The 19782-nt window shown below is 39.6% G+C and overlaps 1 protein-coding gene across 4 annotated transcripts in view; it reads left to right on the top strand.

Moving 5' to 3' along the window:
* The window catches only part of tmtc3 (transmembrane O-mannosyltransferase targeting cadherins 3), a 48757-nt gene extending 30220 nt beyond the window's left edge, over window positions 1-18537 (top strand). For all 4 annotated transcript variants that reach the window (XM_034216398.1, XM_034216396.1, XM_034216397.1 and 1 more), the window contains exons 8-14: window positions 1123-1271; window positions 3214-3334; window positions 3474-3585; window positions 6231-6334; window positions 8326-8495; window positions 9622-9848; window positions 17380-18537. In XM_034216398.1, the coding sequence (XP_034072289.1) occupies window positions 1123-1271; window positions 3214-3334; window positions 3474-3585; window positions 6231-6334; window positions 8326-8495; window positions 9622-9848; window positions 17380-18257 (1761 nt within the window). In that variant the 3' untranslated portion in view covers window positions 18258-18537. The remainder of the gene's footprint in view (window positions 1-1122; window positions 1272-3213; window positions 3335-3473; window positions 3586-6230; window positions 6335-8325; window positions 8496-9621; window positions 9849-17379) is intronic.
* The last annotated feature ends 1245 nt before the right edge of the window (window positions 18538-19782 follow it).

Raw genomic sequence — 19782 nt, 5'->3', positions numbered from 1 at the left:
AGGCAGACCTGCCTTGGCATACAGGGTACAGTGATGAGTAAGTGCTTTATAGTTAGTAACAAATATCAGGGCACTGTGATAGGCGGCATCTAACTTGTTCAGGCAATGGGCAGGTGCATTCATATAGATCAAATCACTAGTCCCAGCACAGGTAAAAAGGTCACAGAGCCTTTTCCTGGCTTCAAATGAGAAACAGGACTTGTTTCTGAAAAAGAAACCTAGTCTAACCCTCAGCTTTTTAAGCAGGTTATTGACATGAGGTTTAAAAGTAAGACAATCATCAAGCCAGATACCCAGGTATTTATAACAGGTAACCACTTCAAGTACTTGTCCTTGCATAGTAACAATATCCAAAACAGGCTCTGGTGTCTTTTTAGCTTTTGTAAATAGCATTACCTTGGTTTTATCAACATTTAAAAGAAGCTTAAGTTCAGCGAGCTGAGTCTGAATAATGTTAAAACAGCCTGTAATTTAACACCAGCCTCCTGAATGGAGGGACCTGCACAGTACATCACGCTATCATCGGCATTAAAATGTAAAGTAGCTTCATTCACATTTTCACCTAAACTATTGATATATATGGAGAATAAAAGTGGACCTAAAACAGAACCTTGAGGAACACCATTAGCAATGTTTAACCACTCAGAAGACAGCCCATCAAAGTGAACACATTGGGACCTTTCAGAGAGGTAGTTCACAAACCAACCCACTGCATGGCTGGATATGCCGATACTGAGTAGCCTCTGCTTTAAGATGCGATGATCGACGGTGTCAAACGCTTTGGAAAGGTCAACAAATAGAGCTGCACAACTCTGCTTATTATCTAAAATACTCGTAATATCATTCACCACTTTCATTGTGGCAGTGATGGTGCTGTGTTGCTTTCTGAAGCCTGACTGATGTTTAGACAGGATGTCATTTTTACATAAAAACTCCTTTACCTGTTCACTCACTAGGCGTTCGAGCACCTTCGCCAGAACTGACAATTTAGAGATTGGCCTATAGTTATTTAAAATAGTTGCCTCCCCTCCTTTTAGCAAAGGCAAGACATACGCTGAATATCACATGCATTGAATTAACATGGCTCATACGGTGAAGTAATTATTTGTCTTTGTTCTTCAGGCCCTGTCCTTCATCGTCCTGCCTTTCATTCCTGCGTCCAACCTCTTCTTCCCTGTGGGCTTCGTGGTGGCCGAGAGGGTCCTCTATGTGCCCAGCATGGGCTTCTGTGTGCTCGTTGCTCATGGATTCAAGATCATCTCACATAAAGGGTGAGTGCTTTTCTGCAATCATGTAACCGAATGTAATCAGAAGCAGAATCAAGTTTATTGCCAGGTACGTTTACACATACAAAGAATTTGCTTTGGTATCTGGTGGTGCAGACATAAACAATCTAAAAAAAATAAGTTGCAATGTACCGTATTTTCCGGACTACAAGTCGCACCTGAGTATAAGTCGCTCGTCAAAAAACGTCGTTAAGAGAAAAAAAACCATATATAAGTCGCTTCGGTGTATACGTCGCATTTATCCACTGAAGTCTTCATCCTCTGTGTCGCTGTGAAGGTCTCACTATCACCGAGATAATAATAATAATCACTAATACCAATATATATATAGAGCTTTATGACCCCTCAAAGTGCTTTTACTCGTCAGCATTCACACACATTCATACAGAGGCTGCCCTACAACGTGTTGTCTGCATTCACACATTCACATTGTATTGTGAGAAATGTGGGGTCAAGTATCCATCAAGGACACATCGACATGTTGACAGCAAGGACTTGGGATCGAACAACCAACCACCAACACTTCCATTAGCTCATGCCATTGTGCCTTAGGGAAATATGAAGAACAGAACACATCATTTCTGTGTGTTGTGACCACTTGAGAGACACCTGTTAGCACCATGTTAAGGGTTACCTCATCATTGAGTGGCTACCCTGCACATAAGATGCTTGATATTATGATAGCGGACATTGCATCGTTTTAATATCGCAATATTCTAATCCTAATCATTTATATTTAAATAAACGTAACACAAGGCTATTTGTGTTTGGAAGATGATTTCTATGGTGTAACAATGCTTTTTGGCAATACGTCTTATACCGTTGGAAAGCCTGTTTACTTAGCTTTCCAATCGTCACATTGTTCATGGGCGCACCCCACGTACTCGGCTCTGCTGCTCATCCCACAAATGCGTGTTCCTCACAAATGTGGTAGCATTGGAAAGGTAAGAAAACAGGCTTTCCAACGGTATAAGATGTATTGCCAAAAAGCATTGTTACAACATATAAATCATCTACCAAACACAAGGCAATTTTATTTATATAGCACCTTTCAGCACGCTACAATTCAAAGTGCTTTACAAAAGACAAATAAAAACAAAAGACAATAAAAACAAAAGACAATAAAAACAAAAGACAATAAAAACAAGACAAATAAAAACAAAAGACAATAAAAACAAAAGACAAATAAAAACAAAAGACAATAAAAACAAAAGACAATAAAAACAAAAGACAATAAAAACAAAAGACAAATAAAAACAAAAGACAAATAAAAACAAAAGACAATAAAAACAAAAGACAAATAAAAACAAAAGACAATAAAAACAAAAGACAAATAAAAACAAAAGACAATAAAAACAAAAGACAGAAAACACAAATTGCCTTGCTTTTTTTGTTAAGTTTAAATAAAAAATACAGTCATTTTAACCAGATGATGATAAATTGCCGGTGATTGGTTAGTTTCTGTAACTAAACTAATTCCATACAGCTGATGTTTCGTTTCTTTGTAAGGGTTTAACAACCAAACCAAAACCATATCATAGTCCTCAGTGTTCTTTGCTTATTTTCAGGTTCAATAACTCTTAATATCTGCTTTTGGAGTTTGAGGATTTCATTCAAATCAAGAGTGTACAATGTTCTATCATACAGACTTTTTTGAAGATAAGACAATAATTATTTTCATTTGACATCATGCAGGAAAACTGTCGTAGCATTGATATTGCACATGCACACATTTCTGCATCGATGATGAAAGGATATATTGTGCAACAATACTGCCAATCTTATTACATTCATGTCTACTAATATAAAGAACACAGCGCACCCCTGAACCACTCTCAAAATAATAAGCGCCAATTTAAAATGTTTGCAATTGAAAGTCTTTGATCAAAGCAATATCATTTGAAAGTCTTTATATGTTATTTTGTAGGTACTTAAAGAAGATTTCCTGGTTGGTAATCGGGGTGCTTTTGGCCACACATGCAGTGAAAACGTTTAAGAGGAATTGGGACTGGGAGTCTGAGTACACTCTGTTCACTTCGGCCCTGAAGGTAAGACGGAAAGGACAATGAATGCTAATGTTGGCCTGTTTAAAAGGCCCTTTAATAACTAGGTGATTCAAAGTTGTGTTCGAACAGATGAACCAAAACAAGGCTATTATCGTGTTTGTTGAATTACCTTCACTTTCAGGTCAACAAGAACAACGCCAAGCTTTGGAATAACGTTGGCCACGCTCTGGAAAACCAAAACAATTACGACACGGCTCTGCGGTATTTTCTCCAGGCTACACGCGTCCAGCCAGGTAAGACAAATACATCTGATATTCATAAATCATGATATTGTGTTGACATTGATGAGGGAAACGATGGTACGACACATCGGCCGATCTTGTTCGATTTGATTTATGAGGATGTTTTTCGCCGGTTAAAAGATATTGTGAAATCTCTCGTAGTGTTTTGTTTTCAGTGTAAACCCACAGTGGGCCTATAATGTTACATCATTCTGTTTTTACTGTCTGTTTATAACTTGTAATTCCAATACTTTTTAAATAAATGAAAACCGGGCAATCACAGAGGAGCTCAACCAAAAACACATGTGAGGCAATAGTCCTGCGCTAATGTTGATTTAAACTTTGGCTGTTTTATCAATGAGGTTTTCATGTTTTCGTTATGGTGGTTTTCATGCAAGTAGAGGCATCTGTCAGTTACACTTAATGCGTAGCTGTAAAAATAACATTGCTCAGTCAACTGGAACACAGGGAAGTTTACGTAAGTTAATGACAGATTGTAACTGCCTGCAGGGATGTGGTATTGCTAAGTACATTACATTGCATTTAGCTGACCCTGTTATCCAAAGCGACTTACAATAAGTACATTCGACCAGGAAGATACAAACTAGAGGAAAACAGAATCATATAGTACATCAGGTTTCATAGAGCCAAATATTTCAAGTGCTACTCAACTGGCTTTAGATAAGCCAGTCCTTTATTAGTATATAAGTGCTTTGTTAATAATTCTATCGCTCGAAGTGGAGTCGAAAGAGATGAGTTTTCAGTCTGCGCCGGAAGATGTGTAAGCTTTCTGCTGTCCTGATGTCAATGGGGAGCTCATTCCACCATTTTGGAGCCAGGACAGCAAACCCACGTGTTTTGATTTCTTTCCCCCCTCTTTTAGTTTAGGATTTGATCCCAGCAAACTGAATATTGTGATTACACTCTCGAAACAGGCTAAGAAAGGCAGTGTCACTAATAGCTTCTGACAATGCAGTTGGTTGCATAAGGGGCTTGTTACTTCTCAAAACTAATGAAGCTAAAACATTTTAAAGAGAGCCTGTTATGCTTTGTGCGGTCATCCCTTTCCTGTAGTGTGTTAAAAAGGTTTTTGTGCATGTAAATTATCTGCAAAGACTAAAATCCCTGTTTTCCCTCCAGAGGAAGTTTCTCTCCAAAACACTTGCCTCCATTGGTCTCGTTTGTTTACTTCCGTAACACAGTGACATCACTATATAGCACTCGCACTTCTATTGGCTAGCGCTCCAACACATTGTACATGATAGGCTAAGGGGCGGGACATCTCTAAGCGGTTGACCAATCACAACAGAGCCGGGCCAGCTAACCAATCAGAGCAGACTGGGCTCTGGTTTCAGACAGAGGGTGAAAAGAGGTGCTGCAGCACAGGCAGTATGAGACAAATAAAGAGCTTTTTGAACATCAAAGCATGGAGACATGTCCCAGTGGAGACACTACATACATATATGACCCTGAACATGAGCAGAATATGACTCCTTTAAGTCTTGGTTACGGGAAATATAAGTATTCAATGTTACAAATGAGAGTTTCATGCCAAAACATGCAATGGAAGGTCTGACAATGCATAAACATCTAGTTTAACCGTCTATAAAACATGTCAAAAAGAATGTAAAATACAGTTCCTATTAAACACCAGCTCAGCCAGAGCCATTTAAAAACCTAGAGTGGAGGTTTAGGGAGAGTCTGTCTTTTGTTTAGAGCCTTAATCTGATTTCCTCCGTAATTGCAAAAGGGCACTTGGATGCCTTTCAGAAAAGTGAACATGGCATAAGTAGGAGTTTGAGTTTGAACCTTGAGAAGAAAAAGTATTTCTAAAAGAAATCTTTACTGGCAGATACTGGATTACACAGTCTATAGTGCTGCTGCAGCTTACTTACTTTGCTGAGTGTAAACAATGGACTATAGAAAGAAACAATCATATAACATTGTACAGGATGTGTAATGTCCTATATGTGATGGTAATCCACATTGAGCATTTCTTAACAGACGGACAATGCTGTGTTTTAAATCCCACTGAATATTGAAAATGAGATAAATTCATAAAACTTTGGCAAGTTTTAGCAGTTTCTTGCAATACTATAAAGTGAACACATTCCTGAATGGATCAATCATTTCCAAGAGAACACTGTCAAATGGTTGAACATCAGTTATAACCATTTTTGATTTATGGAAAAGTGATTTATGGAAAAGCGTTGACACCTGGGCTGAAATCATATGGGACAGGTTCCCACAGTCATGCTAAGGTGGGTGTAACCTGGAAAACACTGAAGAATAAATATTGCTACATTACCTCTTTCTCAATTTGGTTTTAACATAAAATGAATAAATAGACGCAAGCTTCTTCTTGGAAAACACGCAAGTGAGGAAAACATGGTGCAACTAAAGAGACTTGGGATGTAGCTAGAGGGTGAAATGAGGTGCTAAAAAGGCAGTATGAGAAAAATAAATCAATTTTTGTCTTTCATTTTTGTAAAGCACTTTGAATTGCCTTGTGTTGAAAGTTGCTATAAATAAACTTGCCTTGCCTTGAGGCACAAAATACAAATATGAACCGTAACATTAGCACAACATGACCTCTTTAAGCGTGACTGTTTTGCTCTGTTCTCTGCTTTCTGATGCTCAGTTCAATGTTTCTGCAGATGACATTGGTGCTCACATGAATGTTGGAAGAACCTACAAGAACCTGAACAAGTCCAGAGAGGCAGAAGATGCGTACTTGGTTGCCAAATCCCTCATGCCACAGGTATCCTTGCACAATAATATCCTGCATTATATTTGTTACTGGAAATGTGTATTTCCACATATTTTTACTTTTATGCTATTTTATTTATTTTTCGGAAATATTTTGGACTGTTTATTTCTAATTTCTTAATTTCTCTTATGTACATTGCCTTGTTTTTTATGCTGCTGCAACGCAAACATTTCCCAAATTGGGATCAATAAAGTACCTATCCATCTATCTATCCATCTACCTACCTACCTATCTATCCCTCTATCCATCAATCCATCCATCCATCCATCCATCCATCCATCTATCTATCCATCTACCTACCTACCTACCTATCCATCTATCTATCCACCTATCTATCCCTCTATCCATCAATCCATCCATCCATCCATCCATCTATCTATCTATCCATTTACAGCAAGGGTGCCCAACCAGTCGATCGCGATCGACCGGTCGATCGCGGGGAGATTCCCAGTCGATCGCGAGATGTGTCTAAAAATAGAACAACAATATTCAGTTTTATCGTTAATGTCCTATAACATAATCTTCCTGTGCCAGAATAATGCACTTGAACGCATCAAAGCTTTGTGATTGGCCGGCGTGACCCCATGTGTCGGGGCGTGGCTGGTGGGCAGTGGGCAGTGCACTAGTTCGCTAACGTTGTCCGTGTCAACACCAGGAGTGACAGTCCGCACACACACAAGACCACAATTATGGCAGAAGCAAAACATATATAATTTTCACTCCGAGTGGGAGGATGATTATTTGTGTATCTATTCCAATTCAAAGTCCATCTGTCTCATCTGCAATGCGAGCGTGGCTTTATCGAAGAAGGGTAATTTAGGAGCGGCATTTCAAAACAGTGCACAAACGCTACGAGACGGAATTCCCTCCTAATTCTGCCCTACGCTCCAAAAGGGGAGGGGCCTGAAAGGACAGCTAAATGCACAGCAGTCCATTTTCACCAGGCCCAACAACAAGAGCAAGGCTGCTACCAGAGCATCTTATCGTGTCAGTCACGTTCTTGTCAAACACATGAAGTCTTTCAAAGACGGCGAAGTTGTGAAAGAAGCATTCCTGGAGGCTGCCGATGCGTAATAAAAATAACAGTAGCATTTTCAACAGGTTTTTGATATGATAAAAACTCAAGTTATATACCGTTATTAATCAGCTGTAAGTTTGAGTTTGTTTGAACTTATTCATTATAATTATTGTACAAAATGGTATAAGAATGCAAACTTAAATTGATTATAATCTATTATCAATTCAGGTTAAGAAACTAGTGTTGCTTGCATCCTATTTTAAAGGCATTTCTTTTTATAATCTACTAAAATGCAACAAAAAAAGGGTTTGATTCTATTAATGTTGTCTTTTTTATTGTGTAGCTTCAGATCTGAGTTGTCTTATTAGTAAGCCTAATTTATACTTTTGTAGCAACACTATTTTTATATAATGGCAAAGAAAGGGTTCAGAGTCTTTTCTTTTTCCCTGTGTCATATGTGGCAGCACTGTTCAATGTTTCTTGAAAACATTACCCACTGTAGTGACGTGTGAATAAACTCCAACTCTGTATCAACAACACTGTTGTGTAACTTCAGTTAAATACTTGTATGTGTGTAGATTAGAAAGAGGTGAGATAAAGGATCTGCAGTATTTTATGAAGTATTAATCGTACAAAGGTCAGTTTTATACAAGTAGAAGTGTGTATTTACCTGGTAGTAGGCTATCAGTAATGGCTACGCCTCTCTATTTGGACTGGTAGATCTCGGCAGACTGGCAACTTTAAAAGTAGCTCTCGGTTCAAAAAAGGTTGGGCACCCCTGATCTACAGTATCCATCTATCTATCCATATATCCCTCTATCTATATATCTATCCATCTTTCTATCCATATATGCCTCTATCTATCTATCTATCCCTACACATGTTAAAAACCTCTTTATTCACCACTCAGGCTTTTCCATACCTCCTTGGATCCATCATTCACATATTTTCTCTCCATTCTCAGGTTATTCCAGGTAAGAAGTACGCGACTCGTGTGGCCCCTAACCATCTCAACGTTTACATAAACCTTGCTAACCTGATACGGGCAAACGAATCGAGGTTGGAAGAGGCCGACCAGCTCTACCGACAGGCCATCAGCATGAGGCCAGACTTCAAACAAGCCTACATCAGCAGGCAAGAGTTTTCACTTTCTCAGTCTTTGAGCTTGAATTAACATCCGTTATTCTTCCCACGGGGAACTGGGATTCAATACCTTAAATGTTGACATTGACACGCATTACCATTCATACTCAAAACGTTTCCTTTCAGGTTTGTTTGAATTGGCCTCCATCCCTGAACTGAGAGTTGACAGCTGATAGCTTATGTAGCATTTGTACCTACATCGGGTCATTTGTAAGGTTCTGTTGGCTGTTATGTCCTAGTTTGACTAAAGTGATGTTCATCTTGATAAAAAGGACTCCAAGATTAGATTTATCGGGCGAGGAATAGGGATGGGTATCGTTAAGGTTTTAACGGTACTACTACTTTTATCGATACCGCTTATCGATCCATGGATTGGAAAGATCGAAAATGCAAAAAATAATCAGATGCATTTTGCAGTCTTATTGCATATTAGAATATTATTATAGCTTATTAGTTGGCGACAATAAAACTGCGATATAATGTTTGTGTAGCAATAATACATGTGACATATTTTTTAGATGTCTCCAGTACCGATAAAAAGACCGATAACGTCGGAGCTTACCAGTACCACGGTCTTTAATAATTCCGCCCCAGGGCCCGTTTAATACGGGGGCTCGGTACCCATCTCTAGCGAGGAACCATATTTGGTAACTTCCGCGAGGTCGACAAGCATGTGGTTTTCTCCCAGCCAATCAGCGAAGATCACTCTACGCCACATTGGGGAATTCGACCAATCAGCAGAGGCCTGAAACGGGTTAGGGTTAACCTAATAGTGCCCTATAAAGGGTTCAAATGTACCTATTGTAGTTGAGCTTGAAACATGTTCAGTCACTACTTGTGTCTACGTGTTATTTCACAGTTCAGTTTTTATGTTTAATTTAAATAACACACACATCACATTAAGGTAGTCTTTTTTATTTCAGATTGTTTTTGGCATATGGTCCCTACAATCCAATTTGTAACAATAACCAAATGGACACCCACATACAGCAAAATGAGGACAAATATACATTGAATATTTCCCTGTGAATTGTCCATTATGTAAAATATAGAATTCCCACACTGTTTTGATTCCTTTTCGTGTGCTGTTAATTTATTGTCTTTTCGTTAATCTCAGAGGAGAGCTTCTTTTGAAGATGAACAAGCTGAGCGAAGCGCGGGACGCCTACCTCCGAGCCTTGGAGCTGGATCGCACCAACGCTGACCTGTGGTACAACCTGGCCATCGTCAACATCGAGATGAAAGACCCATCGGAAGCTCTGAAGAACTTCAATCACGCACTCGAGCTGAACCCACGCCACAAACTGGCACTCTTCAACTCAGCACTTCTGATGCAAGAGTCTGGTGAGTGATGTCGTTTGTGATTGATTAGTTTGGATCTTGTCCAGTTTCCGGATGGAGGCAAAGAAGTTGGTAATGTCAAGCATGGCCTGCACGGAGTTAACCCCGTGAGACTCGTGGGATTGTCTTCTCTGCACGACTTCACTGTCTCTTAGGGTTGCACAATTCATTGAAAATGAATTTTCAGGTGTATATCAGTATTTAGTGTCTCTACTGCAGAGGTAATTTATAAACATACGCAAAAAAGAAAAAAATTAAAGAAATCTAGACCGCAAAAAAATTAAACAAGCGAGTGCCTGTTTATCATGACACATAAAAAGCCTTGAAACTTGAAACACCTATTTAGCCTTTAACAAGTATTGTGTTTATCATTCGAATTGCAAAAAACACAATACTTGTTAAAGGCTAAATAGGTGTTTCAAGTTTCAAGGCTTTTTACGTGTCATAGCTACAGTGTAATTATGACAATGAAAATCTTAGGTCGCAGGCTCCTCCCACAGAGCAACACAATACACAGATAAAATAGTGCAAGTAAATAAAATAAAATCGAATATAATAGAAACAGAATATGATAGAAACTGTGCAGAATAGTCTATATACAGTAATTGAGTACTGTGGAGCTTTAATGAACACAATTGTTTGGTACAGATATTCCTCAAAACATCAGATAATAGTCATTTAATATGTTTTTTAATGACAATTATGACTACTTTGCAAATTGCAGTATCACTAAAAATGATACAAACAAATTGTGCAGGCCTTCTGGCTTGAAGAGGCAGTGATTGGATGATATGTTTAAATGACTAAAAAAGACAATCCATTGGCACTGGTGCTAGTCCAAAATTGGGCAACATTTTAAGGGGGGGATAATTGGCATGGCTATCTTCACAGGGGTCCGTTAAACTTTCGATATCTGGTGCTTTATGCCAATCCCATTCAGTTTTTGCATGCAGTTTAAATGTGTTATTTTCAGCAGTTCAAGAATTGTGTATTTGAATATTTCTGAATGCTGGGGTCCCTAAACAGACTGCGTGATACACCGAGAGAAGAAGAACAGACTGCGTGATGTAAACAAACAACAAATAGCGTGTGCGTTCCATTTTCACTCAACAGCGAGAAGCTCACGGGGCTTTCCCGAATCTGAGTCGAGAGCTGGAGTTCAATGAAATCTCAGATTTGCCTTCTGAATCGTTTGTTTGGGTCCCTCACTTCCGTTTCGCTTCTCATGCACTGATTCGCTAAGCTGAAAAGCCAATCAGAGTGATTGATTTTGCCGACAGCCTTTGGCCGACTGTCGAATCGGTGGGTTTTCGGCCGAAAAGGTGTCGGCACGGCTGAAAACACACGACGGTGCGGGACACACCAATCTGAGTAGGGCGTGTTGACGCCCATCGATGGCCAAAATCGGCTTGGTGTGTCCGGGCCTTAAGGGTAAAGACATCTTTCAACACATCTGGTATGATAACAAAAAAAAAACCTGATGTCACCTTGAGGGTGTAACCAGGTTCTGAATAGGTGGCGGCTTTTCTGTGGCAAAGCTTGAGTTCCTGGCCAAGTTTCTATCAAGTCATGCATTGTTGATGTTGTGACAAAAGGAAATCATGAAATTACAAATGTATGTTTATATTGGGTTCCTTTGCGTAACACTCACCTTAGCGTGACTGTGTGAATCCGTCGACCTCTGATAGGATTTCAGAGCCGGTGTCAATGTTATATCATCGCCTTTCCATCAATGGAATGAAAATTCTTGTGGCTGAGCTGGTAATTAACAGGAACTTTCTATAACAATCCTTTTGACATGTTTTATTGACAGTTTAATTAGGTGTTGATGCATCGTCAGACATTCTCTTGCATGTGTTGGCACAAACTCTCTCATTTGTAAGATTGTTAACTTGTATTACCCGTAACCAAGACTTAAAGAGGACATGTTCCAATGTGTTCACTTTGATGGGCTGTCTTCTGAGTGGTTAAACTTTGCTAATGGTGTTCCTCAAGGTTCTGTTTTAGGTCCACTTTTATTCTCCATATATATCAACAGTTTAGGTGAAAATGTTGATGAAGCTACTTTACATTTGTATGCTGACGATACTGTGATGTACTGTGCAGGTCCCTCCATTAAGGAGGCTGGTGTTAAATTACAGGCTGTTTTTAACATTATTCAGACTCAGCTCTCTGAACTTAAGCTTCTTTTAAATGTTGATAAAACCAAGGTAATGCTGTTTTCAAAAGCTAAAAAGACACCAGAGCCTGTTTTAGATATTGTTACTATGCAAGGACAAGTACTTGAAGTGGTTACCTGTTATAAATACCTTGGTATCTGGCTTGATGATTGTCTTACTTTTAAACTTCATGTCAATAACCTGCTTAAAAAGCTGAGGGTTAGACTAGGTTTCTGTTTCAGAAACAAGTCCTGTTTCTCACTTGAGGCCAAGAAAAGGCTCTGTGACCTTTGACCTGTGCTGGACTATGGTGATTTGATCTATATGAATGCACCTGCCTATTGCCTGAACAAGTTAGATGCCGCCTATCACAGTGCACTGAGATTTGTCACAAATGGTAAAGCACTTACACATCAGGGTTTCCGCTAGGATTTTTTCTCGCCGGTCAAATGTCCGGACAGAATTAATTTGACCGGACAAATTTGAAACTTACCGGTCATGTTTCAATAATAATAATAAGAATTGTGTAGCAGAGTTACCGTTAGCAGGTAATTACGGATTAGGACCGGATATGCTGATGTTTAAAACTCAGTTAATGGGGATCGTTTTTATATTGCTTCAGTTTATAATCGTAACGGATCAGAAAAATTCAGATTAATTTTTCAATAAATGATTCCGCAAACAACAAACACCATAATTATTACATTCAAATAAACTACTTGTAGTAGATGAAGTACATTATTCAAAAGTTTAAATTAACTTTGAATAATAACACGGGAGAAACGGATGCTCTCCTTTCCCCTCTCCTTCTCTCCTGACAGCCCGTCAGTTTCTCATGCAGCTCGCTAAACAGTGGGCGGAGCTTCGGGTGATTATGGAGCAGCTGATCTGATCTCTCTCTTCTGTCCGGTTACACTTCACTCGCGTTTATGTCCATATCGATCAGATCCAGCTCTCCTGATCGGCCTTTATAGAGAGCACAGATCAAACTATTAAGAGTGAATATCGGCCGATAATGATCGACGGCCGATCGATCGGAGCATCGGACATTTTGACCGGCAGGTTTTGAATTTACCGGTTTTTATTAAATTGTACCAGCTAAAAACCGGTAATTACCGGCTAACGGAAACCCTGTTACACATGACTGTACCCTGTATGCCAAGGCAGGTCTGCCATCACTTACTGTACGGAGGCTCAGTCATTGGTACACGTTTATTTATAAAGCTTTGTTGGGTAAACTCCCATATTATATCTGCTCTCTGATAACACAGAGAGTTGCAAGCAGCTATTGTCTGAGATGGCATGATGTAGTATTGTTAGATGTGCCAAGAGCAAGGACTGTCTTAGGTACGACAGCTTTTATGTGCAGCTCCACTTGCTTGGAACAATCTTCAGCAAGAATTGAAACTGAGCAATCTCATTCCTCTGCATGTTTTTAAAGCTAGGCTAAATGAAATGCTCGTTGATACTATTGCCACTTGTAAATGTCTATAACTATGTAAATGTATCCTGTAAATATAATGTATAATGTCCTTTATTGTTTTATGTTTCATGTGGAACCTATATGCTGCAGGTCTCCCTTGAAAAAGAGATCTGTGATCTCAAGGGACCAATCTGATTAAATAAAGGTTTGAAATGAAATGAAATGAATGTTATGCTAATTTTCAGGTGTATATCAGTATTTAGTGTCTCTACTGCAGGGGTGGGGAACCTCCGGCCCCCGGGCTGTATACGGCCTGCGAGACCTTTTGCTACGGCCCTCGAGGTAATTTATAAACACACGCAAAAAAGAAAAAAATTAAACAAGCGAGTGCCTGTTTTTCCTGGCAGGTCAGGGTCCTTGAACACATCACGAGCCTAACGTGTCATCACGTGGTATATGTCTCGTCTGACAGGGGTGCAGTTCTGACGGAGAGCACCAGAACACCGCTCCGGCGGCTCCGCCACTTCCACAAATTGCAGTACCCATAAGGAGCCGTACACATGCCGCAGTTTTTGCGTGGCTGTGTCTTTAGTTGAAAGCCCAGTGGCGATCTGTTCATCTGTCATACTGATCATACAGTCAATAACTTTGTTGTTATTGTTCGTTATTATTAACGAATATGAGAAGCTTTTTCTACAACCAGTGAGGTAAAGGCACATCTTTATATGATCATTATAGTTATAAAAAAATAAGAGAATAAAGTAAACAGGTATAAAATACTATGACAGTAAAAAAAGTTGTTATTAATAAACAAGAATACAGTTTGAAAGGAGAGTGATTTGTACAATATTCATAAAGAAAAAGAAAATCTGCTTACAGATCTGTTTCATATGGGTGTTGAGAGATGTTTCCATAGATCTCCTAATGTTGCTCTCAAAGTGCACCAGATTGATGCTTTTAACTTCAACATTTAAAAAAAAATCTTCCTGGGGGAGCATGCCCCCGGACCCCCCTAGAGGAGGTTAGGTCCCCCCCCCCCCACTTAAATCATGTTCACATGGATAGGAAACTAAATACATTTGCACACATCTTGTGTCCATATCTTTCTGTTTTGGTGGTCATGCCACACCGTGCACGTGCCGTGCGTGAGTCATGGTGAGATATCTGGATTAAGAGGTTGCGTTTTCTTTGCACAGCATGAAAGAAAGGTGAAATGAATGGACTGTGATTTTAGTATTTTTAAGCAGAGGTCAATAATTTGTACGGCCCTCGGAGGATGTTGGAAAAATTGAAATGGCCCTTGAGACGAAAAAGGTTCCCCACCCCTGCTCTACTGGGACATAGGGCTGCTCAATTAATCATATTTTAATCGCGATTACGATTATGGCTTGCAACGATTACGAAAACAACGTAATCGAAATAAAACGATTATTTTTTTATTATTATTATTACTTTTTTGTTTTTTGGGGTTTTTCAGTTGAATTATATTTAAAGTTCAGTGTAATCAACTGTTAAAAACATACTGTTCAAAATAGTTTTCTCCAATAAATGCATGTTTTCAAAGTCAATGAATAATCGCATTTTAATAATCGCAATTATACAAATTGTTATTATTATACAATTATTGACCCAAATAATCGAGCAGCCCTACTGGGACATGTCTCCATGCTTTAATGTTCAAAAAGCTCTTTATTTTCCTCATACTGTCTGTGCTGCAGCACCTCCTTTCACCCTCTGTCTGAAACCAGAGCCCAGTCTGCTCTGATTGGTTAGCTGGCCGGCTCTGTTGTGATTGGTCAACCACTTTGAGATGTCAAGAACAATGTGTTTGAGCGCTAGCCAATAGAAGAGCTACACAGTGATGTCGTTATGTCACGGAAGAAAACAAAGGAGTCCAATGGAGATGTTTCAGGCAGGGGGGGGGAGTGTGTGGGAGAGAAGCTCCCTCTGGAAGGAACTTTGGGTATTTTAGCCTTTTGCAGACCATTTACATGCACAGAAACCTATATAACACACTGCCTTTTAAAATTCTGTAGACTTTATAGTTTAATTTAACTAGCGGATTACCTAGTTAATTAACAGAGGTGGGAAGTAGTTCGTTACTGCACTTAAGTACATTTTTCTGGTATCAGTACTTTACTCCACTACTTATTTTTCTGACGACTTTTTACTTTGACTTCTTACATGTTGAACCCAAATACCTGTACTTTCTACTTCTCACATGTTGAACCCAAATACCTGTACTTTCTACTTCTTACATGTTGAACTCAAATACCTGTACTTTCTACTTCTTACATGTTGAACTCAAATACCTGTACTTTCTACTTCTTACATGTTGAACTCAAATACCTGTACTTTCTACTTCTTACATGTTGAACTCAAATACCTGTACTTTCTACTTCTTACATGTTGAACTCAAATACCTGTACTTTCTACTTCTTACATGTTGAACACAAATACCTGTACTTTCTACTTCTCACATGTTGAACTCAAATACCTGTACTTTCTACATCTCACATGTTGAACACAAATACCTGTACTTTCTACTTCTCACATGTTGAACCCAAATACCTGTACTTTCTACTTCTTACATGTTGAACTCAAATACCTGTACTTTCTACTTCTTACATGTTGAACTCAAATACCTGTACTTTCTACTTCTCACATGTTGAACTCAAATACCTGTACTTTCTACTTCTTACATGTTGAACACAAATACCTGTACTTTCTACTTCTTACATGTTGAACCCAAATACCTGTACTTTCTACTTCTTACATGTTGAACTCAAATACCTGTACTTTCTACTTCTTACATGTTGAACACAAATACCTGTACTTTCTACTTCTTACATGTTGAACTCAAATACCTGTACTTTCTACTTCTTACATGTTGAACTCAAATACCTGTACTTTCTACTTCTTACATGTTGAACCCAAATACCTGTACTTTCTACTTCTTACATGTTGAACTCAAATACCTGAACTTTCTACTTCTTACATGTTGAACACAAATACCTGTACTTTCTACTTCTTACATGTTGAACTCAAATACCTGTACTTTCTACTTCTCACATGTTGAACTCAAATACCTGTACTTTCTACTTCTTACATGTTGAACACAAATACCTGTACTTTCTACTTCTTACATGTTGAACTCAAATACCTGTACTTTCTACTTCTTACATGTTGAACTCAAATACCTGTACTTTATACTTCTTACATGTTGAACACAAATACCTGTACTTTCTACTTCTCACATGTTGAACACAAATACCTGTACTTTCTACTTCTCACATGTTGAACTCAAATACCTGTACTTTCTACTTCTTACATGTTGAACTCAAATACTTGTACTTTCTACTTCTCACATGTTGAACACAAATACCTGTACTTTCTACTTCTCACATGTTGAACACAAATACCTGTACTTTCTACTTCTTACATGTTGAACTCAAATACCTGTACTTTCTACTTCTTACATGTTGAACTCAAATACCTGTACTTTCTACTTCTCTCATTTTCCAAACAGCTGGTTCCTTTAGTCTGAATGTGTGTTTGATGCGTGATCATTATTATTTAGAGTCATTGCGTGCCTATTGATTTGAACACGATCCGTGTATCCATCATTTCCTGGTCTTCTCTAAAGAAGAGGGACCAATGGAAACGTTGTCATGTTGCCGTTGTTCAGCATGGAAACATTCATTAGCTAACAATGACATTATTGTTCTATTAATATAAAGGGAGGTCAGGTACTCTTTAAAACAGCTGCTAGTTATGGGAACTTTTTACTGAAGTACATTTCAAAGCCTCTTTACTTTGACTTGAGTAAAGAAGTTTAGTCAGTACTTCTACTTTTACCAGAGTATTTTTACTTGAGTAAAGGATGTGTGTACTTTTGCCATCTCTGTTAATGAATGCCACCTTATCATTATGTCTCTGCTTTTTGTGGCAGGTGAGCCAAAGTTCTGGCCTGAGGCGAACCGTCGCTTCCTGATCTACGTGGAAGAAGAGCCCGAAGACGCCAACGGCTACTTCAACCTCGGCATGCTGGCCATGGACGCCAACGAAAACGTGGCAGCTGAGCGGTGGATGAAGAGAGCGATTAGTTTGCAGGCCGGCTTCCGCAGCGCCCTGTTTAACCTGGCGTTGCTTTACTCTCAGTCCAAACGAGAGATAGACGCGCTGCCAGCGTTGGACGAGCTGCTGCGCCACCACCCTGAACACATCAAGGGTCTCATCCTGAAGGGGGACATCCTCATGAACCACAAGAAGGACACAAATGGCGCCAAAGCCTGCTTCGAGAGAATTCTAAGCGTGGATCCCACCAACGTGCAAGGCAAACACAACTTGTGTGTCGTGTACTTCGAGGAGCGAGACCTCCCGCGTGCCGAACGCTGCCTGGAGGAAACGCTCGCTCTGGCACCGAACGAGGAGTATGTGAAACGCCACTTGAGTATTGTCCGCAGTAAGATGGCCGCCATGAGCTCCGCAGGGCAGCCACTTACAGCACGGGGAGAAACCACGTCTGCTCAGGAGGAAAAGCCCCTTAAGGGAGTTGAGGACAGGGAGGAGGAAGTGTCTGAGGGTGAGGAGGAAGGGAGGGGTGCTGATGCTGTAGGGAAGGGGGCTGGGAATGAGAAGAATGTGCGGAAATCCTCCACAGAACGCCTCGGAGGTGTAGGCGTCGACCAATCAGAGTCTCTGGACAGTAGCCAGTCTGACAAGCGGACTAAGGGTAAGTCCACGAAAGAGATTTCAGATATAGAGGGGAAAAGAGCAGCCGCCTTGAAGAGACTGGAGGAGATTGAGCGCATATTAAGTGGTGATTGACACGGTTGTAATTTATAGTTGGGACTACTTTTTATAGAGCTCCTTTGAGGCTCCGGGATACGACTGCATTTCCCACTCGTATTGTCATGTTATTCCCTTTTTGATTGACTCACTCGTTTGCAGGCTGCTCCGCATGTTTGATTTGACACTAATCATGTAAAGGGAAATCTGCACACAAATCTTATGTAACAATAAGCACAATTTGGGATCATCTATTTAAAAGCAGACGTAGATGCTAATGTGTGTGCTTCATCTGAATGTGATTCCACATATATAGATATGAGTTGTTTTTCTCCGTGTAGTCATTGTTTATCACTGGATTTTTCTTTTTGTCAAGATGTGACTCACTCCTGAGTTATTGTTTTTAAAAACAGAATGATTGTATCACGAACAATTATAGGAAATGACGTGTTGCCAGATTTCCTCGCGGCAGGATGATAACTGTGCCTCAGAATAACACTGCATCAACACCCAGAGTATTTTCTCTTGTACAAAACTATTCTGCATTGATCTTGCGCTTCCTGCCACTACATCATCAATCCTCACAGCTGCCTTTCCACTCAATGTAATTGTCATGGCAGCTAAAAGACTCACTCCTTTTGTCACATTAGCCCTCTCATCTTCACAGCTGTCCGCCATATTTGAGACATGACAGCCACAGTAAATATTTAGGTGCTCATCTACCCCACACACACATCATTTTTGGAGACACTGATTTTATGTGACGGTCAACAATTACGCACGCTCATCCTCAGCCTCAGGCCTCATCATGTGTTCCTCATTTTCAAGTCCCTTCCACTTTACAGAAGGAATCTTCACAGCACATTTGCAGAAAACAGATCTTCGCATTCATCCCGCTCCACAGCAGTCACTTTTTTCCAAGAAGATAACCTTGGGTTGTTCCGCATTAGAGTGTTTTTAGTAGCCTCAGTATTCACTTCCTCCAGCATTCATTCTTGTGATCACACTAAATCAAAATTACTCTGCGTTAGGAGAACTGGAATGAATCGATTTTGATGAATGCTACATGTGACATTTCTTTGAGATCTGAACAAAAGTGAATATCTTTTTGGAGTTTGGAGAAAAATGCACTTTTGTCAGCTCTCAAAATAAATGTCACATGTGGCCCTAATCCTCTACCGTATGAACCGAATCAATATTTTTTGTTTTGAATCGTGAAATACCCAAAGATTGACATCGCATCCATCGACAGCTACTCGTGTCACTTAAGGCTGCTCCAAGCGATGGCGCTTCATAAATCATAAAACCGAGTACCAGATGATTTATGAAGCCACATCGTAAACACTTCTGTTACTGCACAACAGCGTATGAACTCAAGTCGTGAGCACACTTGTGAGGAAAAGTCAACAAAGTTCGATTGATCACGCTCGGAACAAAGCGATTTAATTCAGTCTTCCTCTCGAGCTCCTATAACGTTCCTGTTTTTGCGTCACAGTACAATTAAAGTGTGACGCCCCTCTGCTCAGTGCAATTCTCCATTTAAAGCAAAGAAGTGTACGTTAGC

This window comes from Gymnodraco acuticeps, unplaced genomic scaffold (genome assembly GCF_902827175.1).
Source record: "Gymnodraco acuticeps unplaced genomic scaffold, fGymAcu1.1, whole genome shotgun sequence".
NCBI classification, from domain to species: Eukaryota; Metazoa; Chordata; class Actinopteri; order Perciformes; family Bathydraconidae; genus Gymnodraco; species Gymnodraco acuticeps.
The sequence above is the reverse complement of the archived record's forward strand: the minus strand, read 5'-3'. Positions and strand labels throughout refer to the sequence as shown.